Source organism: Scylla paramamosain, chromosome 8 (genome assembly GCF_035594125.1).
Source record: "Scylla paramamosain isolate STU-SP2022 chromosome 8, ASM3559412v1, whole genome shotgun sequence".
Lineage (NCBI taxonomy): Eukaryota > Metazoa > Arthropoda > Malacostraca > Decapoda > Portunidae > Scylla > Scylla paramamosain.
In genome coordinates, this window is record NC_087158.1 from 2,180,766 (window position 1) to 2,207,434 (window position 26,669).

The following is a 26,669-nucleotide window of genomic DNA, read 5'->3' on the forward strand; positions in this document are numbered from 1 at the left end:
AACTGATTAAGGCTGGCTGTGATAACCACTGCCACCATCACAAGGGAGTGAAGTGAAAGAAGACTCTCTCTCTCTCTCTCTCTCTCTCTCTCTCTGGGGCCGTGTCAGATGAAAATAGTTTGACGCATTGTTATTTATACATGTAGAGGAAGTCAAGAACCACTCTTAAATCATGGTTGGAAAAAAGTGTAATCATGATTATTTAAATAGTTCATGTCTCTTTAGCTGCTTAACAACCAACTGCCACTAGGTAATTAGTTTCGTAACGACCCACGAACTGTAATTGTTTATCGACGCCAATTAAGTCTGGAGTGGCCATCGTGTGATAGTTAAAACTAAATACTCATTAGCTGTCTAACAGTCATCTATCATCACATAAGTACGAAACGAGACATTGAAACAGTGAACTAGTGAGACTGAAGCAGAGAACCCCACAGCTGAACCCTTAATGCTTCGTAGTGGTCAGACAGGCTGGGCGAAGGACGGGAGGCGACCGTGGAGGGAGGAGGGAGTGGTGCAGCAGAGGGAAGACGCGATACCCAGGCAAGGCGAGGCCGCTGTCAAGGCGTAGAGTGAGGTGAGTATTTTATTTGTATTTCTGGTGTTATTTTAGTATCTCAGGTCAGACTGTAGTAATGGCGTCCCCTGCTATCGGAGCCCCCTGTAATTACCAAAGTGTTATAGCTAATTACACGTCCGTTGGGGATTATGGAAATTACCTTGGTTTTAATAATTTCCATATAGTGACTTCATCATTTTATTGTTTATTTCTGGCGGCATGTCAGGTGAAAGTTTGACTCATTGCATTCTATAAACGCGGAGGAAAAGTCAGGAACTGCGCATTGACCATGATTTTATTATTATTATTATTATTATTATTATTATTATTATTATTGATAGTAAAGTATGTAGTCGGAAATCATGGTTAAGAAATCTGCATAATCATGATTGTTATATGTAGTTTAGGTGTATTCAACAGATCACCACGTAATTAGCTTACTAACGACCCACGAACATGGTGTAATTTAGTTGGATGCCAGTTCACTATTCAGTCGTGTGATTGTTACAGCTCAGTACTCACAAGCTGCCTGACAGTCAACTGCCATCGAATTACAGAAGCAGTGAACCAATGAGAGTATCAGTGTTTCTTTCTTTATTAGAAAGGGATATTATTCTACCTGAAATTAATTTTGCTAATGTTGGTGCAGTCTACTTAGGATGGGCCACAACTCCCTGATTGGGATTGCACTAGATGAGGCTGTTGATAAACCCGTGGGGCACGCAAGGATAGTAACAGTACACCCGCCTCCTGGATAAAAGGATGCAGCTAAAAAAAAAAAAAAAATGAATAAATAAATAAATAAATAAATAAATAAAAATGAAATAAATAAATAAATAAGATTAATAATAATAATAATAAATAAATAAATAAGTGGAAGTTCCCTAATGATTATGCAAGAGAAGTGTCCTGCAGCCTTGTTCTTGAAAGTGTTCAAGTCATAGAGAGGAGGAAATACAGGAGCAGGCAGGGGTTGCAGAGTGTACTAGTGAAATGGATGAAAGATTGAGGATACGTGCGCATTAAAGAGGTGCACAGAAGATGAGAAAAATTACTGGCAAGGCAGTGGAAGGGAGAGAGGCATACAGTTGTAAAATTAGAAGAACAATTAGTGTGAAAATAGCAATAGAAGATAGCAAGAGAAGGGAGGGAGGCTGAAGGTAGTTAGAGGACCTGATGAGATGAAATGCTTTTAACAAGAGAGCAGTATGAGTGGAACACATCATTTGTATGTGGTGAATCTTATTATGATGAAATGATATAGATGGTGACTGCAACCTGGTGAGAAATTGTTAGCTTTTGCTGTAACTCAAATTTGGTTCATGATGTTCACCACTGTGTGTTGCCCACGTGGTCTCAGCTGCCACATGCTGGGGAAGGCAGTGAAGCTGTGGACACGATTTTGGGTTTCCTTGGCAACCCATACAACTCGGGTCACCACATGATGCATGCTGTGGCCCTTTATGAAAAGGACAAGAAAATTCTAAAGGCACTTTGCGAGCAGGGGCATGAACACTGGTCTTGCCCTCTGTGGTGTTAGCAGAGCTGCCTCGTGTCCCTCCTGGCCACAGCATTGTCCTGTCTATTCATAGGGAAGGTTTCTGAATAATTTTAAGCGGACTTCCTCGTGTATTTTTTTTATTTTTGCCATTTTTAGTACTGATAATTTGCTTATAAATCATAAATTCTAACAAATCAATACACAGAAGAAGTAATTGGTTTTAAATTTTTCTGCAATATTATAGATTGATTTTACCCACCTCATCCAGGCAATCTGCTTCTTGAGTCCAGGCAGTTATGGGGATTAGTGTCTCATTTTTGCAACTTGAATATGCTGCTTGCTTATCTGCTAAGTAACACTTTCTTTCACTGCTTATTTCTTTCCTCTCTCACCATCTATAACTTTCTGAAATATGTTTGTGCATATTCTCTTCAATAGTTCTGTAGCCCTGTTTTTGGTTTTCCATGCAAGCAGTGTTTTATAGTGGTCTTGGGTGCTTCACAAGAATGACCATGAGAGTTTAGGGGTTAGCAAAAAAAAAAAAAAGGGTGGTGGAGGTTTAAGAAACCAAGATATCATTTAAATGTGTATATTAAATTTTTGTACAAGAACAAATATGTACAGTTATCACAATCATTTAATTGACAGATCTATTAGTATAGATCTGAGCTTTCTGTCTGTTAGAGGAATTGTGGCAGTTGTCATAGGTATCATTGCAGTTTGAGAACCATTAATCCACTTTACAAGAAATGGCATAATTTACATGAGGAATGTGTGTGATGATGATGGAATGAAAGGTGTCTGCTTAGTACAAGTTAGGGAAGGGAGGAAGGAATTCAGAATGGATCTCCCAGCAAGTGTTCTCACAGTGTATACAGATAAACCTTGGGCTGCCTGTGTATGAGGCAGATGTAAAGCTGGTGTTATTGTACATGATGCATGCTGTGACTGAAAAAGAGGATGTCATGTTGTTGTTTTGAGAAAGCCTACAAGTGAAGAATTGAGCAGACATTAGACTGAGCACATCAGTCAGTAATGCAGACTGTTAAGCTGCATTGATCTGGAAGTGTATAATATGCCCAGAAGTGTGTAGGATTGAATTCTTAGATTACTGATTTGTTGCTGAATTAAGTTATTCCATTACTTAACTTGTTGTACATATACCATATTTGTTGCTGAATTAACTTATTCCATTACTTATAACATCTTGTGCATACCATATAAGTGTATGTTCTGAGTAGTAGTAGATTAGCTGGGTAAGTTTGTGTAAACCTTCTGGGAAGCATATGATGATAATAATTATAGCATCCTTTGAAATAATTTATTTAAAGATTGGCACTTAAGAATAGTTAATATATAATGAGATGGGAATGAAGATACTAACAAGATTGAATAATTTCTCTACACACAAAAATCATACAAAATTAACAACAATTATCACAGCATTTCCCTATGAATGAAGAATATACAATGATGAAATCAACATAATCTCCTGAGATGTGGAGTGGATGCAGAGAGTAATAATACACGTTATCCTTTGCAGTGCTGGATCAGCTGTGGGAGACCCTTCTTGCCATAGGAGGACTGCTTCATCAGCAGCTCTCGGACTTGCTTCTACAGGGAAAATAAGTATCAATAGTTAATCTCATTCTTCGTAGTTTGTATTTTATATTTTCAGTTTTGGAACTAATGACTAGTAGATGCATGGAAAATAGGAGGAAGTACACATTTATATAGGGTATAAAAAGATCTGTTGATAGAGGTATTAACTACATAAATAGCTGTTGTGGAGGGAGGAGTTGACATAATTGGAATAGGAAAAAAAGGGTCCAATAGATTATGATGTAAAATATTGTGTAATGAAATTTTCTTGTAGTTTGAATTAATGTTCTGTGTGACTGGGATAGGACATACTTCTAGTTGAGTTTACAACCACATTCACAGGATTTGACTATAATGTGTTGCTTTGGGTTAGACTGCATGGTTTGCCATTTCCTCTATTTTCAGTACTAGAAAAGTAAAGAATCTAGTCAAGGAAAGTTGCTTAATGGAATATCTACTTAAGCTTAGATATAAATAAATCTATGATTGAAATAAGTTTTGTGGCTGATAATCTGAAGAACCATCAGATGTATTCTAGAGAGAAGAAAAGTTAAGAGTTTGAAATTTCAGGTAAATACAAGATGAGAGGATGGATGCTGAGGAAAGAGGAACAAGCAGGACAAAGATCTGCAATTCACACACTCACTGGAGATGATGGAGAGGAGAAAAAAGGACATTCTGATTCAGGATTTAGGTCAGTGGTGGCAAAATGGCAAGAAATATTACACACACACTTTTTTTTTTTCCCATTATTCGATTAATTTATGCTTGCACAAGCGGCTAATTCAGAGAGGTTGAAACTGGCAAATAAGGTTGGAAAGATGTGTGAAAGGGGGAAAATGAAAGATAATTTCTTCTAATTTGTACTGAAGGTAATTTTTCAGTTATTTTCTGCATTATATGAAATGGGAAGAAACTAAGCAAGAAGGTTGAATTAATGAATACCTTGCAGACATGGGACTCCTGCTGTCTGTGCATCACTTGTTAATGATAAGCTCGTGTGTTTATTGCTGGCATTTAACAAATGCACATAAAGGAACACTCACAAGTGCACATGCAGGAGTCCTTTACAAGCAAACAATAATGTTCAGCCTGCTTGCCTTCTCATCATTTATTTTTTCAGAACAAAAGCAGTTAACCAATTGTCAGTGAATTCATTGTGGTGTTTCACTTTTAGCTTCCCACTTTCATACAGCTTTTGAAATGCCTTAATCTTTACTCTCAATTTGCCAGTGGAGAGGCAGCATTAGCAACAAAGAATGAATTAGACCACTCTGCAGTCAACACTGAATCTGATCTCACTCCATTAAAATACACAACACAGCTGTACTCAAGAAGATGGTTTTCTCTCAGGCTGGACAGGCTGTATATAGTCCACACAGAGAACCTATAGGGAACAGGACACTGCACAATTTTCAGTTGATGTTGGTTTAATTTATAATAAGTATAAAAGTAGGGCAACACTGTTCCAGTTGAGATACAGATAGGGTGGAAGCTTGTTCGATTTTTTTCTAAAGATCAGAGTTGACTATATTATTGTTATAGTACTGTCCAAAGCCATTGTTGGCTTGACAGAAAACCTAAGTGTTTGTGTTAACTTTCGTGATAAAAAAACATTTGTGGTGGGAGGGAGACATAAATATTTGTCTGCATGTCAATTGTGGTTTGGACTGTACAATTATTGTAATGCTCCAATGACACACTGACCTCTATGAAATTTTTTTGTAGTTGATATAACAAATTTTCTTTTGCTTTTGATGACTGCACCAGTCCAAGTAATAAGTATAATATCAGAGAAAACAGTGTGTGTGTTAGAACCTCAACAAAGCTTCCAGTCAATCACAGATCTTGGCTAGAGCAGTGTTGCCCTCTGTGTGTGACCAGAGTACCTTGTATGGAATATTTGTTATATCAATATTGTAAACATTACCGGAAGTATTCATAAGCATTGTATGGAGAGTGTCTCTCTCTCCTCACAGTATGCTGACTTAGAAAGGTTTTATAGTGTAACTGTTACAAAATCATGGTTAAGGCAGCTATGTAAGAAGGCAACTACAACTCAAAATCAACTGAAAGTTTTAGTTTGTGCTTGGCAGGAAACAATATGGTTGGTAGATGCATTATATTATCATGACATGCTTAGCTCCTACTTGTGTTACAGGGTGCCCCATAAGGAAAGACATACTCACAGAAGTAGTAAAAATGTGTCACTCTATGGTCAAATGTTTTAAAGGCCATGGTTTATATATACAAGTTACAGGTCATTTAAATATGAAGAATGCACATCAGTGGCTGCTACAGTGTCCCATCCCAAAATGTACAACTGATCATTGTTGCCATATGAAATTAGTTAGGTTTTCCTATTACAGACCAAGATATAATGAAATTAAAGAACATGGTGTATCACTGCAGCAATTAACTGGACAATGCAGGATGAGACTGCAGCCACATGCATGTGCTGTTTAAGTGTCCTGACCTCAAAACCATAACATTATTAAAAGCACTTTATCACACAGCATTTCCAACTTGATCTTCAATTTATGTGATTTTACGACTCATCCTGCAAGGCACCACCACTGTGTGTTTATTGAAAATGGACAATTTAACAATACACTCTTACTCACCACAACTTGAGAGGCAATGAACTTCATGATGTATGACCACATGAGTGTGGCCACGTTCATCATGTGGGTGTCTGTCAGGTCAGCCCAGGTCACGATGCACCAGAACAGCTCCAGGGCCACGGGACCACACCGCTTCTCATGCACGCCACTAAGACTCTGCAAGTTTGAAAATGGATGAATTCATCATACTTATCTCCTGAGAACACATCCAGTTCTCTCTCTCAGGCATGAATGATTACACACACACAGAAGCTGCATGAAGCCACTCATGCACATCTCTCCCATTTCAAGTACAGTAAAATCCCTCTTATCCGGCATCGACGGGACCGCCGACATGCCAGATACTTGAATATAGCCGGATACTTGAATAGAAGTGAAATTATGTCCTCAATCACCACCCTACACTCACGCATCTTACCATAACAAAGATCAGCTGATCTGATCAGCTGCTTAAGTGTAAGCACAACACTCTTCCTCTTTTCTACAACTTTAGGCATGATGAAGGCGTCAGGCGATAAACAGTGCACACGTGGGACTGAGTCACTGAGTAAACACAGTGCAGTGGGCTGCGGATTGCGCAAAGCAGTACGCTCCGGTGGCGAAGGGACAAAGTATGCCTCGCGTGGGAATTTTAGTCGATTTTATGAGTACACATTGATTTTTTTATTGATTTTAAGGCTCGGGAGAAAAATGTGCCGGATACTTGAAGCTGCCGGATACTCGAATGCTGGATAAGAGGGATTTTACTGTATGTCACCCATAGTCATCTGTCTTCCGGGCTGGTAATCCCATATACACAGGGTGGTCCAGGCAAATCATTCACACTCTTAGGCCTGTCAGGTCCCTGTGGAAAGGGACAGTCTCTGTTCACTGTACTACACCTGTACCTGTATATGAGTGACAATGTCCTGTAAGAGTAGAGTTGACAGTGAGTTTGCTTCCTGGCAGACCTGTGGATCTCCACCATACAAGGCATCATTACCCTCAACTGAAAGAAGGTATACTTTATTAGAATAAAGAATATCTAAGGGAGAGTTAAGACAAGTTATCCTTAACCTACTACCATCATTGCGAAGGTGAAAGGAAACTGGTTCTTTAAAAGATTCAAGGTATGATAAGCAGAATAATGGAAAGCTGTGCTGAGTGTTATGCACAGAGAAAAAATATGACATTTCAAAATTAAATCTAAAGTTTAAAGTTAGAAGAAATAAGGATGACAAAGTACTTAATGTATACAATTATGTACAGTAACAGAACACAACCACACAGTCTTGCCTGAGTGAATATGATAAGGCAAATCATCTTGACATGCAGCAGAGAGTGCATGTAATAATGTAATTGATAAGAATGCTTGAGTATCTGTTTCTTTTGGCCACGGGAAAGAATGGATGGCATTGGTGAGTCCCCGAAGCAGGTAGAGAGGAGGAGAGGCATCGGGAGGGTCTGGTGTGGCAATGAGGGTTGAGGCCAAGTTTGCTGTCAGAGTACGGAGAGTGTCTGCCACACTCCCTCCTCCTTCTGTGTCTTGTGAGCCAGCTACCTCTAGCAACTCCCTGATGGCTGCCTTCATGCAAGCATCTCCTGAAAATCAGAGTATATTTGTAAATGCTCTCTGGAGTAATTTGTCTACATCACTTTTAACATGGTCCTATTCATGCAACTTTCCAGTTCAACAGCTCTTTCAAGAAAACACTTCCTGAAATTTAACACATTCTTCCTTTGAATTTTCTCTTTCTTTAAAGCAGCATTCAACAAGCTTTTTAAAAGTTCTTAAATCCTCCTTTCTCCCAGAGACACAGGCATTGCATACCCATAAATTTGAAGAACAAAAACAAGTACCAGTTTTCTGAAGAGCATAACAATCCTCACCCTGTCCTAAGCAATTATTGAGAAGGGCCACATTTCCAGAAAGGAGGTAGAGTCGCAGGCGAGTGGCAGAGGAGGTGAGTGAGGGCACTGTGATGAAGCAGTAGGCAGCACATGCCCGCACAAAGGCTGCTGTCTTGCCTGAGTGCTGGCCGTGAACCACCTGCCATGTGGCCACAGCCAGCTGACACACACACTGCAAACATCAAGACGATTTATTACAAGTCATAACATCTGTCTTGCACAAATTTACTCATTAACTAAATATATGTTATGACTTAGTTTCAGAGATTCCTAGCTGCAACAGACCTGTCTAGTTTAGAGGTCAAGTTTTGTTAGCATATTAATTATTTCATAGCTGTAATCCAAAGTTCACCTGAATGAGGGCAGCCAGCACACTGTCCAGGTTTGAAAAAGCAGCTCTTGCATTGACATAAAAGTCCAGCTGCTGCTCAAAGTCTCTTCCAAAATTCACTTGTCGAATAAATGATATGATCAGCTGAGAAAGCTGTCGTCTTTCGTCGTCTGTTGTCAGGGCACTGAAAATTAAGGAAACACTCTTTAGTTAACTTATAGCATTGATTTATAAACTTGTATAACTATTGTAAAAAAGGAAAAGGAAGAGAAAAATGTTCTGTAATATTAGCACGAGTATAAAATAGAGCTTTCAGCAGTGTTCTAAGTGCCTCTATGGCAATTTCATTCAATACACATTAACTACTAACTTTATTGAGTCATGCAGTGCCCCACAGAAGGTGAGGAGGTGCTGGACGAGTGCTGGATCGGTGATGTGCCCTGGGTGGTGGCTCAGCAGTGCCTCCACCACCCCACGCGTCACTCCATCCCCGGCACTCACACTGTCGCGCTGGAACACACTCAGCAGGCCAAGGAAGTTGTTCTGGAAAGCCAAACTTCAAACAAATAAAGAAACCAACAACTCTCAGTATATCAATCAAGAATCAGCATGGGGTGACTAATGTCCTGTGATGGGTGAACTGTCACACACACCATTGAGAAGAGGGAGTGGGGATCGGTGGAATTGGTGAGCGCTGTGGACACCAACATGAGCAGGGAGGAGTAATGCATTTGCTCCTGGGTTCGCTCTGCTCCCACATGCTTCAGAACATCTCCAAGAAGTGTGTTCACTTCAAAAGACTGTTGGAGAATAAAAATATAAATATTTAAGCAATTCAGCTTCTTATCTGTCTTTATTTTATTCTTATATTTGGACAGCTGTTTTGTAAAATTGTAGTAAAAATATTGTGTGACTGTATGTGCCTAATGTATAAATATTAAATCATAAATCACTGAACATTTGACTTCTGAATATAAAGAAAAAATAACCTAAGCCACATACACAGCAAAATATTACAAATCAAACAGGAAATTCCCAACACCTGAAGTGCTCACCGAGAAGTGCTTGGCAGTGTACTCCAGCCAGACGCCGGCGGTGGCAAGGTAGTCATTGGTGAGAGGAATGTGGGTGATCAGCTTCCACACACCATTCAGGAGAGAGAGCTGCTGCTGCTGGGCAGGGGGCACCTTATTTACACACCTCCCCAATGCTGACAGTAATTCATGCTTGCTCTTACCTGAAATAATACCACAAAACAATTAGAAATCTTGTCTTAACCTACAAAAAAAGCTGAATCTTACTCAACACAAACAAAAAAACTACAAAATTAACACTATCATTTTACTTCATCTATCTACATAGCATGTTAAGATCTCTCTTACTTCTTACTTGGAAAAAAGATGCAAGACACTATTCCACAATACTGTAAATAACACTGGTTTTCCAAGTGATAAATCCTAACCTGAATAAAGGCAGGAGGCGATGAGCTGAGTGAGAGGGAGTGCATGGAGGGCTACAAAGTCATTGGGGAAAGAGTTGAGTAGGGCAGCCAACATTAAGTTCTGGCCGAGGCCTTCTGCTCCTTCACACATCCGCACAATATTCTGATGATGACAAAAATTACAAGCTCATTAATCAAAAGAGTTAGTGTTATAGTAGTAAGAGCTTCATTGGTTACTTTTACTTTGCTCTTAATGTTGGTGTCTAATATAAACAGTGTGGTCATGGATGTCTAATAGGTTTTTCTAGGGTGTCTTATTCCCAATGAGGTGTAACATCAGCAAAAAAGAAAAAAATATATTGTGATGGACAGAAACTTTGATCTACTGGGTGTGAGGAGAACCAACCTGCAACTCCTGCTGTGATGCCCTTCCTGCCAGGCACTGCATCATCCACTGCAGGGGAGGAGCAAACACCCGCGCTGCCAGCACATTCTTGTCCTCCCCCATGTTCATGTCCGTCTCTCCCTCGGGCCACGTGCCCTGTGCCAATGACAACTTTTCTGGCATCAGGAAATAAGGCTCCTAACTGCTTGACTTTAAAAAAAATATTTTGTTCATATTAACTTTCAGATTCTGCCACTTATGAACACCATCCTTTCCTGGCAAGCTCTGGCATGTGTATTCACTGAAGGTGCTCCAAGAAAGGCACAAGCATGATGAAGTATATTAATTTGTTAACAAGCAAATTTCAGGCAACAAAGTCCATCAAAATTAATAAGTGTGAGAAAAAAAAAATTCATAAATACAAGTGAGTTTTTGTGAGTCTCCCAGCACACTTACTTGCAGCTGAGTGAGAGTGTGCAGGAAGTCCTCAATGGTGGCCACAATGTAATGGGTGAGGGTGGGCACCACATCCACACCCATGCGACACACGAACATGCGGGTGTAGGCAGCAATCAGGGGATCTCCAATGCCTCGGGTCATCCGGGCAAGCCGTACCAGAGCTTGTTCACCCTCTCTGGAAAAAAAACACAATAATAATAAATAAAAAAAAATAAATAAATAAAATAGTAATAACAATAAGAATAAATAATAATCAATTGTACAGTGCTATTTCTGGAACAAAAGAACACAATAATTTACACTTAATACAAATGAGAACAGACATGATAAAAAACTGTACAATCATGTTAAAAACTTTCAAAATGAGAAAAGGCATCACTGGCAATAGAATCTTTGCATTTGGGGGTCCAAGTGAATGACTGCATTACTTGAACCTAAAACTGGCAATGGGACCTGCTCTTATAAAAGCCAAACTTTGTGGGTCTCCAGTCACAGCATTAGTTAATTTTGTGTTTGCCTCACAATCTAAAAAATCCTAATAGTGAATATGACTAAGTAAGAAAGGACACAAAAACAATATGAACTGCATTATACGTAAAATGTATTTGGTTTTCATGCATTATAAAATGAGCATGTATGGGTCTTACTTTTCATCAGTGAGGGAGTAACATGGCAGAAGAGCAGCCTCCAGGTACAACCTTGGAAGCAGCTCCCTGATGGAGGCCACCTTGTAGAACCAGTTACGGGCTGTCTCCTGCGCCTCCAGTCTGGCAACACTTGCATTGCTAGCTGGCGAACTGTGTGACAAACAATATTACCAATATGTGTTAAAAAGTAATCCCCCCAACTCCCATCCTTGAAGGTGCTTCAGTACTGACTGGCCTGGGAACTGTTGTGTAAGAATACTCTCATCCTGACTGTCACGAGGAATAAATCAAGTGTAAATTTTTTTAAGGAAGATTTGTTGTATCCAGCAAAAAGGCAGTGATAAATTAAGTGTCAGTCAAAATAAGCATCTTTGCGAATTTTGTCCCCAGGAGAAAATGGAAGAGCACAATAACAATGAGTATATATAATGACAAATAAGTTATGTTTTGGCTGTAGAAGCAACACTCTCATAAAATGGAATGACAAAATATTACGATATAGCAATGGAAAGATACAGAGGTTAGGGAGAGTGAAACGATTAATAGTGCAAGGATAATAAGCTGAGACAAGAGTAGATGGAGATTTCAACTGGGACTATTGAGGGAGCTCTGAGCACCAAGTTTTGGAAAAGACAGAGAAATTAATAGATAAAATTTAAAAAGTCAACTGGTTATGATATACATACTAAATAATTTAGGTTTAAGAGAATAAACCTGCCTACCTCTCGTTAAGTGCCTTCTGCTTGAGGCGCTGGTACACGAGGTCAGCCAGTGTGCTCAGGATGTCCATCACCAACACAAACTTACTAGGGTAGAAGTGCTCGGGTGCCGAGAGGTTGAGCAGCTTCACACACTGCAAGGGGCATCACCACATACATCTGGTTTACTACACTCATGGTAAGGTCAGGCATGTCACTCATGAGTCAAAACTACAAGACAGACTTGAACATTATCATGAAAATATGTAGTGATTCTGAAAGACTGGACATTATGCAAATTTTCTCATACTTAAGAACTTAAATTATAATGAATTACTGACTGCTGCTGCAATATTTAAACACAATATGAAGGATGTCAAGCAAACAGTAAATAGAACAGAGCTCACAAATTAGATAAAAGAAATAAAAACATAAAAAATATTCCCTCACTAAAGAACAAAAGTATAAAGTAGATAAGTGCAAACAATACCATTTTTTTTTTATTTAGTAATGAAGATAGAAGACAAAAAAAAAAAAATAAATAAAAATAAATAAATAAAAAAAAAAAACAATGCATTTTTTTTTTTGTCATTAATGAAGAAAAACAAACTTCACCTAGCAAGTAATCTGGGACACACCAATGCTGACAAACACCACACCACACACATCAATGGCAATATTTCCCTTATTCACAAACAAAGGTAAGGAGTAAATAGATGCAAACAATACTTTCCTCTAACTAAAGATGATAAAAGACAAACTTCACATAGTAATCTGGAAGACTTTAAAACTAATGAAGAAAAACTACAAATCACCTAATAAGCTGGGAGAGTCAAATGGTACCTTGTGTTTTTTCTTTTTTGTCTTTTCTTTTCTTTCCTTTTTTTTTCTGCCACTAGTAAAGAAGAAAACCAACCACCTGACCTGGGCAACACAAGCACCACAGCACACACCTGGATGCCAATCTTGAGCGCCTTCACCCGCTGGTCAGAGTTCCAGGCCTCGATCATCTCCTGTTTGAGTGAGTTGAGGCGGTTGGTGAACTCTCCCTGCGTGAGACCACCCACCTCCCGCACCACCCCACTGCCAATCTCGTCCAGGGTGTCCATCTGCTCCAGCCGTGCACGGATCCGCTCACTGCCACTCATTCCTGTTGGTTATGTTAGTGGTTAGTCAACAGGGTGATTTTAAAGAAGATGATGGAACATTTTCACATGCTGCCATTCATTCCTAGTAATTAAGGATGATAATTAAAGATGACAAGGTAAATTTTTGCTTTTAATGTTGAATCAGTAAGGAGCTTTAAAAGATTACATAGATTTTTTGCTCATTTTCGCACATTCTTAGTAATCATATTAGTGCTGAACCAATGGGGAACTTGTAAAGATGATTATATAAATGTTCACTTTTAAAGAATACATCAATTTTCACTCAGTAATCATGACAGTCCTCAACAAACAGGGAGCTTTTAAAGGAGATTAGACACATTTTAGCTCACTGCCATTCATTCCTAGTAATCAGGGATATTTTAAAGATAATCAGACATTTTTGCTCACTGCTACTCATTCCAAGCAATCACATTAATGCTGAACCAAAAAAGGAGCAATTAAGGAAGACTCAATCAATTTTTACCTCTCTCTCTCTCTCTCTCTCTCTGCAGTCATTAATTTTCCTTTCCTAAAATAAGGTACAATTATATATAAAACTTTCACCACTGCAATTCAAGTAAACAAACACACAAATCAGTGTTGCTTGGTCACTCCTCACTAGTGAATGTGACCTGCTCTGAGTGAAATAAGACGCTGCACTCTTTGTATCACACCTCACAGCAGTCAGCACTCAGCCGCACTGTGCTTCACTGCCTCACCTTGTGCCCGGTGTCTTTCAGGGACAGCAGTCTGAGTCTTCACTACACCTGTTAAGGAAAAGGCTGTGAAAATTACCTGTGATACTAAAAAAATCTTCTTGATATACATACCTGCAATCAATCATTGTATCTGAGATGAAGAGTTATTACCAGATTAAAAGAGAAATGAAATGTTGACTTACTACTACATGGTGTCATGTAAAACACTATTCAGGTTCAACTTACAAAGAAACAAATTATTTTTTAGATTTAACCTGACAAGATTTATTAAAAAGGAAGACAGAAAATGGAAAAGATGCTTCCAAAGCAACTATTAAAAATCAAACTGATCTTGTGAAGAGAAAAATGGTTATGTAAACAAAGATGAAACTGAGAAGGCAAAGCCAAACAAGCCTATTAACTAATGTGAAAGGCAAGAGCAAGAGCATAAACAGAAAACATGAATGAAGACTGAACTTTCACAAATTATGTCATCTTGAGATACAGATAATAATTATAATAGTTAATGAATGTACCAATGCAATAGTGAAAAGAGTTCAAGAGCTTCAGTTCCATCAATACAAGAGCTAGTAAAGAACTGTATGATAAAAGTAACACATGAAATATACTGTTTACTTAAAAGTGAATGACAAAAGGGTAGCCATGGATAGACTCAGGCATGCAAGGTGGTGGTCCAGAGTGATTCATGGTATATCCACTCACTCATTGTTACTCTTGCCAGACTGATCAAGAGATAAGATGGGAAGACCTGCAGACACACATGTATATCAATGTTACTTTTATTACTATTACTTATTATCACTGCAATTGGACTATCAAGTTGTACGCCTGTGTGCACATTGCTACTGTTATTGTTAAAACTATCATTATCATCATAACAGAGAGAGAGAGAGAGAGAGAGAGAGAGAGAGAGAGAGAGAGAGAGAGAGAGAGAGAGAGAGAGAGAGAGAGAGAGAGCAGTAGTAGTAGTAGTGGTAAAGGTAGCAGCATTATTATTTAGTAATATTACATTTAATGTGAAGTAATCTTCCGTGCACCCCTCCTTCCTCCTCCTTCAAGCAAGGCTCAAGCTTCACAACCAAAATATGGTGGTACAATATGCTCTCTCTCTCTCTCTCTCTCTCTCTCTCTCTCTCTCTCAATATAGAGACAATAATAATAATAATAATAATAATAATAATAATAATAATAATAATAATAATAATAATAATAATAATAATGATAATAATAATAATAATAATAATAATAATAAAAATAATAATAATAATAAAAACAATCATGATACTATCAGCACTACTACTACTACTACTACTACTACCACCACCATAATTGTATATATATATATATATATATATATATATATATATATATATATATATATATATATATATATATATATATATATATATATATATATATATATATATATATATATATATATATATTTTTTTTTTTATATACCTTGCCAATTTACATCCCATTTATGAATGCAGTATGGCAAAAAAATCACAAAATCACATCTTACAGGTGTTCATACACACACAAACACAAACCAGACACACCTACAAAAGGGCAGAGTTGTCAGCCTCCTGCTCTTGTAGAACCATTAGCACACAGAGAAGTGCAGAGTTGCTGTCATTCTGTAACATCACCACTCAAGCCACCTGCCACACTCACCTACTCTCATGCTACATCATGGAAGAGGGCAACTACCTGATGCCATCCCTTAAGTTTGCAGCCTAGGTTTATCAGTTAATAGCCAGTTACCTTAATCACAAAAAAAACTGAACCAGTAGTACTACAACAATAATAACAAAGCATAATTTCTATCAACACTACCATATCAACTGTCCTGACTTCCTCTCCACCACACTGTCAAACCTCATCCCATCCATTGACTGTCACCTCTGTAGCACCCCACCACCACTCTGGCCATCAGTGAATGAGTAAACTTCCAGCCACTCACCAGCTGTCAGTAGATGTGTTTCTGCACAGATGTAGTATAATGGACTTGAAATAAGCTCATGTAATCTGGCCTGTTTGTCTGTCTGTCTTCACCGAACTTATATCTCTCTAGCTCACTTATGTCACAATACTTACTTGACTTCACGAATAATGGAGAGCAGAAGGAGAGTGGACTTTGACAGCATTGTACAAAGTAAGACTAAAAATAGAAAGAGTTAATGCAAGTAAAATTCAGAGATGGAGCTATAAATGTTTATATAGCTTTTTACTCTATGTAGATTCGTCTATGAAATTATAAAGCCTCTGTTAAAAAAAAAACATGCCAAGTGGTAAAGTAAAGGCAGTACTTCTGAACACAATGGTATTATCAGATTTTAGGTAAGGGTGAAAGGTGCACAAGCAAGCACTGAAAAACACATACTTTCTTTCCACCTTATTCAAATTCTGATAATGCCATCCAGTCCAGGTCAACATTCTCTACCATAAGGCAGGATTTTTGTGATAGCCTGAAAATTCACTGAGATCATGGAATAAAAAGTGATATAAACATTATAAAACAAACAAAACATCTGACGAGAGGATACAGAGGACAAAGAACACTAATTGTGAAAATGACTGGACAGAATAGCCAAGACTCAAAGGATGATACAAAGAGATGGGGAAAGACAGAGTATCTATAGTGATGTCAGGGAGAATATAATAAACAGTAAAACAGTACAAATGCAAGAACATGGTGCAAGTATAATAACCAAGCACACAACACGAGCATGATAATTCCAAGAGCTGCTCCTGAACAGTGCACGTACCCAAGCAGCATGGCAAACTCTCGCCTCACTCATCATCAAGGAAACTGACACTCAGAATGGTAATTATGTCAGGAAAAGACAGGTAATGTTAAGAATATTTCCAGAGAATAAATATTTGAGCGGAGATGTGATGAGTAGGAATGATTATGATGTTATTCTAAATTCCCTTCCATTGCATTCAGACCACTTCTCAATACTCCACCTCTCAGCCAGTGCACCATATGGCCACTCCTTCAGACCTGCCACATCACATCAATACTTCCATACCTCAATACTATCTTATGGCTTTAACTAATTAAATAAAGACTTATTTTAGTGATTGATTCCATGTTTGTACTTCCATATCATGCATAAAACTGATTAACATACCTACTTTGCATACAGTGGCTTGAGCGTCTCTCTCCATACTTCAGCTTTCCCTCCCCTACACAACTCCATACATCTAATGCTTCATCAAATTACAAGGAGTGAGAACTAATTGACTGTGGTTTGCAATCTCATTTTGATGCTATGTGTTTTTTTTTACATACTACATTTCAGAAACTCCCTTGTTGGCTGAATGTGTGCAATAAAGTTTTTACTCATGAGTCAGCACTTAGCTTTCTTAGGATTCTCAAAGATACTGAGGGCAGTGACATATTCAAGGTTTCAACTTTTAAGTTTTCCCAAGTCCTCACTACAAAACACTGCCTCACTTAACCAACATGTAATGAGGGTGACCAAGTTGCTGACACATTAATACTTTACTATTCTGCAACACTATGCATATCACTCAAAGATTCAAAGTTCACCAATCTATTCTGAGGGTCACTTTTTGTAGGCCGCTCCCACACAGGCTGTAATCCCTACACTGCACACATCAAATGGCTGAGTGAGTCAGTGTTGCCATGGACTTTGCTGGCAAGAGAACAAAACACAGCGACTACTCTACCAACAGTACCAGTAGGGAACTTCTATGGACAGAATGCTACTCACGTCTGTGGGATGGGACAGCTCTGCTCTCAGCTGACCAGTGGTGAAAATGGGACAAAAACGGAAAAAAAGGCACTCAACATATATTCCTAATTTTGTAAAAGAACATTATTAAATAAGCAACAAATATTTGTACACAATGATCATTCATTCTCTCATTCATCTATAAAGTTGCTTTCTATCATGGAATGGCAGTAACAGGGATCCACACGGCAGCCTTTAGTCATTACAAAAGATGACCATGACATGGCAGCAAGTAACCAGACTAGTCAAGTGATGCAGACTACAGTCTTTAAATATATCACCTCTTTGCATCAAGACAGTCTTCTTCCAAACTTATCATGAGTGATCCAAATGAACAGATTTCAATGGTGTCCTCACCTATGATCACAATTACTCAGACAGCCAGCTAAGGTAGCAACATCAGGTCTGTCACCTCTGCATCATTACAATGTTGTCCTTAGCTGCTGTTATTACTCCCTAACTCAAAAATCCACCTGCCAGTGGATCCCAATCACCTTGAGAAAAAATATGGACTGGCAAGAATGAACAAGTCCCTGGCCAAATTACACTCTTAAGGAGAAATTACAGTAGTTGCTCACTTATCTCCATTAGTAGCAAAATGCACAAGTACAGCCAAGTGAATGGTCCAGTGGATGGGACACATGCTGAGGCCTGGCAGCCTCAGCATGACCTCAATAATGTTATACAGAACTAACACAATAGTTTGGACAATCACAGTAAGATTTCTACTATGGTGCTAGTACATGACATAACTATTTGTGAATATAACACAAAATCAAAGGGAAACTTAACTGTTCAGCAAATTCATATATAAATCAAGTAAGCAGATTCTTTTTTCTTTTTTTCATGTATGAGGGAAACTGGCCAAGGGAAACAAAAAGGAAGAAAATGAAAAGGCCCATTGATGGTGCCAGTCACCAAAGAGGATGCCAAAAGGATTACTGAAGCTAGTACTACTGTATACCATCTAACTTCCATGAGTACAGTAGGTAGGATGCTGTAATGAGTCAAGATATCCACTATCATTCCTAACCAAGATTATATATGACTCAAATCCTGATCTTTCATCACACATGTCTATTAATTTCACCAGCATGACCAGACTCACAATCAGGTGATGCCTCCCTGACTCAGACCATTCACTTCCCATCCTCCTTGTGGCATTAGTATCATTTATCATATGCACAGATCACAGCAACGTTAGTACTGATGGCCGGCAAAATGCAAGGTGGTCATGAATACTGGATGATGGGTTGATGGTTGAGGTGACAATGGCTTCAAATTTGTGAAGCAGACAGTGGCAGATTCAAAGATGATCAAATGATAAGAAAAGTTGTGGATGACAAACACAAATTTACAGTTTTTACATTCACGTGACTGAAGAGAATACTGGTTATGAATGAGGTGATTGCTGGTTAAGTGAGCATCTACTGTATTGAGAAAATGTTTATGCAAATGTGGTGAGAAATGTTTATGTAAAGCAAGATGCATGAAGCATTAGTCACTCAAGTCTTTGGCCCACAATTAATATTGATGATTCAATAGTAATGTTTCATGGAATAGGCAAGGTGTTGTGGTGATGGAAGCAAGAGTAAAACTTATTAATTACTGGATGTATAAAGAATATGTAGGTACTTGATATATATATAAAGAAATACCTGGTACTGCTGTAAGCTTTTCATACTGTTTCCATTTCTACGTTATTTTATGCTCAAAACTTTCTTACGCAGATTCACATTGTTCTGAAGGCATGATTTACTTTGGTTTCTTTGATAAACTGAAATTCAAGATTGCTAATCTACGAAAAATTTCAAGATTGATACTTAATTTCATGAAAATGAAATAAAATGTTTCAATTCAATATCAACACAGTAAACCATTGGTAAGTCAAGAATTGATGCTACAGTTCAGAATACACAGCAAAGCCACACAAAAAGATCTGAATGCAAGTTGTTAATGTAGCTATTTACTTTCATGCTTTTTTTCTTTAATTTTTCTTCAGGGAGTGATCGTAACTAAATTATCCACTTGTTCTGGTCCATATATGCCTTGACCTACCATGCTCGCTCTCTCTCTCTCTCTCTCTTATATTCTGCAATACTATTCACCTCCATTTGCAGTCACATCTTTTCATCCTCAATCATCTATATCCTCCAGCTTCATGCGCAACAATAAGCCTTCAAGACCTGCCAGCACTCATAGCTGATATAAAGTTGCTATCAATGGTTTACTGTGGCTGGTAAAAGATAATATTTCATGAATTTATATCCTTTACTGTCTTACTTTGTGTGCCTAATAATCATAAGTTTGTACATGTACTCTGGCAGAGAAGAATCACTACGGCATGAACAAACATGACCAGAACCCATTCCATCATGATATCTACTTAACCCACAAACTTTCACAGTATGATTAAAAAAAAAAAACACAGAGAAGCAGCAACACATTACATTTACATACAGAAGCAAGAATGTCAGTTATCTGGAACAGCTTGACAGCCAGTGTGTGGAAAATACAGTGTGTGTGTGTGAGTGTGTGTGAGTGTGCGTGTGTTGGTGTCGGGGTCAGGGTGAGGTGCTCACCTGTGTCCGAGGGATGCAGGAAGCTGGACATGAAGGTGAGGGTGCTGGAGGTGGTGAAGTTGGCCAGGATGTGGTTCTGGGTCTGTGTCCAGGTGGTGTGCCATCTGCTAGGGGAACTGGCCTCCTCCTCCTGGCTGTCCTTTAGGCCCTGTAGACACAATGGTATGAGGCATCCAAGTTTTTTAGGATCTAAGGTTGTATAATAAAGTGGGCTACAATACACTCTTTCCACCCACCAGGGACCAACAGGACTAAAGGTGTGAATGACATGTGTGTGAATGCATGGTGCCTTGTCTGGGCCACCTGATTTGTGACTGCCAGCCTGTTATATACTAGAGAGACACAAGGTTGTTTCATATATTGGTATACATTTACTGCTTATGATGAATAGTGAGTGACATGTTTCTTGTCTCTGTCCCTCATGATGCAATAAGCAGTCCATCAATGACCAGATAAGTGAACCACATTCTATTTTCACACAAGCTATGCACCACATTACATCATGAACACTGAATTCCATGAGTGGGAGAAGTACTCCATACATTAAACAAACAAAGTCCCTGTAATAGAGTGGGCAGCTGGGAGGGGGAGGGGAGGGAAAAAAACTAAACACATGTCTGCAATTTTTTTTTCTTTTTATGTAAGGGGACTCTGCCATAAAAAAAAAAAGTGAGTCCCTAAAGAGTATAGTGCAAAGGATTATCCAAAATTAAGAGGACTATCTTGAAACCTAACTTCACTTCTATGCTATCAAGCAATTCACTCCACATCAACTACACCAAAAGCCACTTACTTTCTGAGAGCCAGTGTATGTCTGAGCAGAAAGAGGATCCGAGGCTGCCAGGAGGTCACTTAGAGGGTCTGGGCCATCATCCAAAACAGCTGACAAGGGATCCATCACCATCTGCACACACAACAAACCATCAGTCCACACACACTCGGCCTGCAGTGACACTGTACATGCCGCTCACAGATCAGACACAGCCACACAGCCAACACTTTCTCTGCACACATGATGGAACACTTCATTGCAATACTTACTGACTGAATTAGAGTTTTTGGCTTCTTGTCTCGAGATGGCTCATATTCTTTCAGTGATCTGTCCCTCACCTGTGGATTGGATCATACACCTTAAGTACTTGTGTTTAGATCAATAATATCAATGTACATCTTTATTTATGTGAGAGGGCAACAAAAAGTTAAATAAAAAGGCTCAATGAAGGTGCCAGTCCCCAAAGAGTAGCTAGTCAAAAGGATTATCCAGAATTATGGGGAAAAGTGTCTTGAAACCTCCCTCATACAAACACACACACACACACACACACACACACACACACACACACACACAAATCTTAACACCTTTCTTGATACTGTACAAAAACTTCTCTCACCCCTATTCTGTCCACCTCTCTAATGTAAGCGTTAACCAGGATTTTGAGTCATTCATTCCCTCTCCTGGTAAACTTCGGAACTCCCTGCTTTCTTCTGTATTTCTTCCTTCCTATGACTTGAACTCTTTCAAGAGAGAGATTTCAAGACACTTTTCCTTTATTTTTTTTATAATCATTTGACTCTTTGGGGACCGGCAACTCAACAGGCCTTTTTTTCTTTTAATTTTGTTGCCCTTGGTTGATACCCATCCTACATAAAACTACAACATGCAAGACAAGACACACACAGGTACTACAGAACCAAGTGACATGAACTCACCCCCTGCAGAGGATGAGTGCTGGTTGGCAGTGCAGTCAGGGCTTTCTTCTCCACCCCCCATTGCCGAGCTGCGGTCTTCCTGCAAGCAAGGTGAGACGTTGCTATTCACTTCAAAATAAGATGGTGCAAGATTGTGGTCATAACGAGCCGTGCAGTTGAGAAAGTAAGGCCAATATTGCCTTCAGGAACAATATTATCAGCTGGCTTGTGGCTTCACCTAACCTAACAACCATCGGAACCAATGTTACAGTGTGGAGTTTGTGAAATTATAGGTTAAGTTAGGTTATGGAGCCAAATTTCACTTCTTTGCTCCCCTTTACCTGAAAAAAAAAAAAAAAAAAAAAAAAAAACAGATTCCTACAAGGCTCAAGTTTGTTATATACAGGGAAAGAGAAATGGCGATTAAGGTGTAAATATCTAAAGGTACTATTTTCCGAACCACCGATATTTAAGACCAGTGGCTTAATATGGACTGAGAAAGATAAAAAGGAGAATGAATGTGACTGAGTGAGGTAACAATCCCTAACGACAATATTTCCTGAATTTACGGATCAGTGACTTAGAGATATTTGCTTCCTCTCCTGAAATCAAAGCCATACTTTCCCACCTGCTCCCAAAGCTTGATGTGAACTGGGAAATGAAAACTAAGGTAAACTGTACTATGTTTAACTACTAATACACAAACATTTGATTTTTTTTTTCTCGTTTTCTTTCATTTTTTGCCACTACTGCATCTTTCCAGCCTATAAGAACATGAAAATACCCGCGAATAAAGACGAAAACTGTAAAAAAAAAAAAAAGAATAATAATAAAATAAATAAATAAAAAATTTTCTTTTCGAGGTATGTGCATTTTGGTTACAAGTAGCTGGAAAGCCGTTTTCTTCATTTTCTCCGTAGTTGCACGGCTTCCTTTTCTTTCCTTTACATATAAGCAGCTTCAGCATTCACTTTACATGTATAGTAACTCGGGGTGACCATGATAACGTCTTGCCACACTCGGGAACTACAAAAATAACATCCTCCGCTACAAAAGTACACATTTCTATGGTCTAGACACCCAAAACATCATCCAGCACTCAACACACACATCACCACTTATCCCCGCGTCCCTGCGCCACGCCAGTACAATAAACTGCCAAAGGGACAGCCAGGAGGGAGCAATAAAGAGGAGGCAAGCAATAACACTCACCACTCCAGCGCCATCACCGCCTGCAGAATGTCAACAAACACGCCCACCAATCACTGCCATGCCTCGTCCCGCCTCAGCCAATCACAGGCCGAGGAGATCTCTAGCTGGCTCTCATTGACAGCTGTTATTATTAATTGTTAGGGTTGTTATGAGTTTTTTTTTTTTTATCACTATTATTATAAGAAAGGTACAGTGTAAATGCTGTGTTGGAAGTTCAAATATATATGTTCGTGAATATTACAAAGAATATCTAACCAGTTTTTTCTTTTAAGTAATAATAATAACAAAAATTAAGGGAAAGTATGTAACTATCTTATTAGTGCTTACGTTATACTACAAATAATCAACTAACAATGGCTATTCATTCTTCAACACTTGTCAGACTTTCGCTTGTTCTCTGATTTTACTTCACCTATTTATATAATTATTTATATATATTCTACTTTGAATTGTAGCCTAATCTATGTTTAACTACCGTATCTGGATATCTGATTTTATCCCTTTATAATAATCTACTATCACTTCCTAACTAGCTACTTATTAACTACCGCCTATCAACATCTCTTTACCGATTATTCAACAGCGTATCGCCTATTATCATTAAACTATCACCTATTAACATCTCTCCATGCTCTCTAACCGTGGCATCACTGTCATTATTTAACTATCGCCTATCTACACATCTCTACATACTATTCAACTGTATATCATCTCTTATCATTTATCGTCTATTTACATCCATCAGCTGTGCACCACCTGTTACCAGCACCCTATGACCGTGATACTGCGGCGCCTTTCCTTCTCTCCCTCCACTTTTTTTTTTTTTTCCTACTCAATCACCTATTCTTATTTATTCCCTATCTATCTATCTATATCCAGTAACACAGCCTATCTAATTAATTCCATACTGTCTACCTGTATATCGTTTATTTCTATTTACTACATGCTGACTGTATACTATAAATTTAGTTATATTTCCTATATTTATGTATGTGTAGCTTATATGTGTTTATCTGTTTATATGTATCAATTATGTGCAGTACCTACTTATATCCCCTATCTACCTAGCTAAACATTGTATATCTACACACCTATCCATTTTCACATATCACCTACTTATCCATATCTTCTTTACTACATTCCCTGTCCATCTGCTACAACTACCTGACACTATCTGAATATTGTCTATTTATCTATACCACCTAATTATACTCATGGCAGAAAGGCAAGGCATTTCTCTAAGGCGTTACTAAGATACTATATGAAGGTTTGGGTCCATTTTCTTTGCTAGTTTAATGTACGAACTCAATACAAAAAATACAAACCCATCATCTTTAAAAGATAATAGAGTCTCATTATGTTGTCAGGCCCTGCTGTGGAAGTGTTGCCAGCTGTGATATGCTAAAGCTCCAGGAGTGTAGGAAGGTGATCCACGAGACTGTGCCTTTCCACCAGGGGCTGACTGGGCTAGGAATGTGAATGATGTGTGTATGAGTGTGAGGTGTTTTGTCTGGGTCACCCTGCGTGCGATTGCCGACCTGGTATATTGATAGATATTGATCGAATAAAGCAGGGGTGTATAAAAGCAGGGGTGTGGTGTGTGTAGTTGAAGTACAGGAAGGTCCCGATGATACGACCAGTTAGGTTCCAGTTAAATTGTTCGTATAGTGAAGTCTCATATAGAGAAACACATAATAAATTGTAAGAAAATGAGTTAGGTTCAGTGACCCTTGTCAAAGGTAAGTTTTCAAGCTAAAACGTATGATAACAAAGCCAAAATTTACTATACCAAAACGCAACAAACGTGTCTATATTACAGAGTTGTCGGTAAAAACAACCTGAAAGAGAAAACGGCATGCATTAATTAAACACTCACCAATGTTTAGTTTATGTGTCGGGGTGGGAAGCAAACGAGTCACCGCTGAGCAGTCCCGTTCTTCTCTCTACGAGGCATAAGAGAAAATTCAGTTAGAATACTCCCGCTTCCTTTTGATCACTCGAGGAAGAAGGAAGTTCCATGATGGTAGGAGATACTGGGACAGGATCATACACATCCTCCTCGATGGTCTTGAAGTAGGATAGCAAGCCACTGGTGGAGGAAGATGTTGATGGCAAAAGTGAGGATAAAGGCTTGAAGAAGTCACTGATCTTTTGAGCAGCACTAGCTTTCTTTTGCTGGTAAAGTTTTTCATATCTACTCAGCCCATCCATAATGATTGTCTTGAAGTCCAGAGCCCTGTCAAACTGAGGGTCAAACTCAATGACCTTTTCTGCAAGTCGTCTGCCATCATCAGTTAGTTCACTCAGTTCTTTGGTGGTGAACTCCTTGGCAATTGGGGCACCTTCACTGTCAGAGCTTGTCTCTCTTTCACGGTGCTTTTCCAGGTGAAAGAGGTCCTCATCAGTCAGCTCTTGAGTGTGGGAGGTGAGAAGGTCTGCCACATCATCGTCGTCAACCTCCTCGAAGCCAGCATCTTTTGCAAGGGATGCAGTCTGTGCACAGCCGGCAGATCTTCCTTTGTAAATCCCTTGGAGCTATGTACACATGCAGGCCACAGATTTTTCCTCACTCCGTTCATATTAGAGGGTGTTATTTCATCCCATGAGAATCTGATTATTTCAAGAGTATGTTTGATGTTAAAATTCTTCCAAAATTCCTTCACCGTCATTTTGTCATCTTCTGTTGCCGTCACAAGCTGCCTCATACACCGTCGGGTGTAGCATGCCTTGGTAGTGGCTATTACACCCTGATCCATAGGTTGTAGGATAGCAGAGGTATTTGGAGGGAGGAAAACAACCTTGACATTAGAGCATGAGTCTTCCAGTGTTTTCGGATGACCTGGAGCACTGTCGAGGACCAACAGATACTTGTTGTCAAGGTTGTTTGCCTTTGTGTACCTCTCTACGAAAGGCGAAACGTAATCTACGGTGTGGTCTTGAAACAAATGTTGCGTCACCCATACTTTAGGATTGGAGCGCCAAACAACAGGTAACTTTTGTTTAACGCAGCCCTTCAGCGCGCGTAAATTCTCAGAGTGGTAAACAAGCAAGGGTTTCACTTTAAGATCTCCCTCCGCATTGCCTCCGAGGAGTGTCAGGTGGTCCTTGTTTGCTTTGTATCCTCTTGCTACGTTCTCCTCCCTCGCGATGCAAGTTCGGGATGGCATTTTCTTCCAGAAAAGAACAGTTTCGTCAAGGTTAAAACCTTGCTTGGGAGAGTAGCCTCCCTCCTCAATAATCCTGGCTACTATCTCCTATGGATATCGCTTGGCAGCGTCTGTGTCAGCACTTGCAGCTTCACCTTGAATGCTAATATCCATGAGGTTAGCACGCTTCCTGAAGCGTGCTAACCAGCCATCACTGGCAGCAAAAGTATCACTCACTGGTGTACCCGGAGTAGCTGCAGGTGCGCTAG

The 26,669-nt window shown here is 39.0% G+C and overlaps 1 protein-coding gene and 1 long non-coding RNA gene across 7 annotated transcripts; one reads left to right on the forward strand and one right to left on the reverse strand.

Annotated features, from left to right (window-relative positions):
• Positions 1–3,946, forward strand: LOC135102698 (uncharacterized). The gene is made up of 2 exons (XR_010269739.1): positions 1–577; positions 3,604–3,946. It is a non-coding gene; the product is annotated as an uncharacterized LOC135102698 (long non-coding RNA).
• On the reverse strand, positions 2,636–25,737 carry LOC135102690 (VPS35 endosomal protein-sorting factor-like). 6 transcript variants are annotated; one of them, XM_064008093.1, is made up of 22 exons: positions 25,131–25,737; positions 22,064–22,142; positions 21,395–21,463; positions 21,147–21,257; positions 20,354–20,501; positions 17,751–17,780; positions 14,005–14,052; positions 13,091–13,287; positions 12,162–12,292; positions 11,440–11,589; positions 10,790–10,967; positions 10,355–10,504; positions 9,970–10,111; positions 9,563–9,744; positions 9,161–9,307; positions 8,878–9,050; positions 8,529–8,691; positions 8,156–8,348; positions 7,562–7,867; positions 7,174–7,274; positions 6,287–6,442; positions 2,636–3,674 (listed from the first exon to the last, which is right to left on the reverse strand). In XM_064008093.1, the coding sequence occupies exons 4-22, from the start codon at positions 21,255–21,257 to the stop codon at positions 3,591–3,593; spliced, it is 2,790 nt and encodes a 929-aa protein (XP_063864163.1). In that variant the 5' UTR covers positions 21,395–21,463; positions 22,064–22,142; positions 25,131–25,737; the 3' UTR covers positions 2,636–3,590. The 6 variants fall into 6 exon arrangements, with proteins under 6 accessions (XP_063864163.1, XP_063864161.1, XP_063864157.1 ...); XM_064008091.1 differs by lacking the exon at positions 25,131–25,737 and adding an exon at positions 23,255–23,331 and having other exon boundaries at positions 10,355–10,489; XM_064008087.1 differs by lacking the exon at positions 25,131–25,737 and adding an exon at positions 23,255–23,331.
• Between the last annotated feature and the right edge of the window lie 932 nt (positions 25,738–26,669).

Coding starts and splice junctions, on each gene's coding strand:
- LOC135102690 (XM_064008087.1), bottom strand. Junction 8,349..8,528: donor TGCTGGCTGCCCTCATTCAG/GTGAACTTTGGA, acceptor TGATGTTTGCAG/TGTGTGTGTCAGCTGGCTGT. Junction 7,868..8,155: donor CAATAATTGCTTAGGACAGG/GTGAGGATTGTT, acceptor TCTGATTTTCAG/GAGATGCTTGCATGAAGGCA.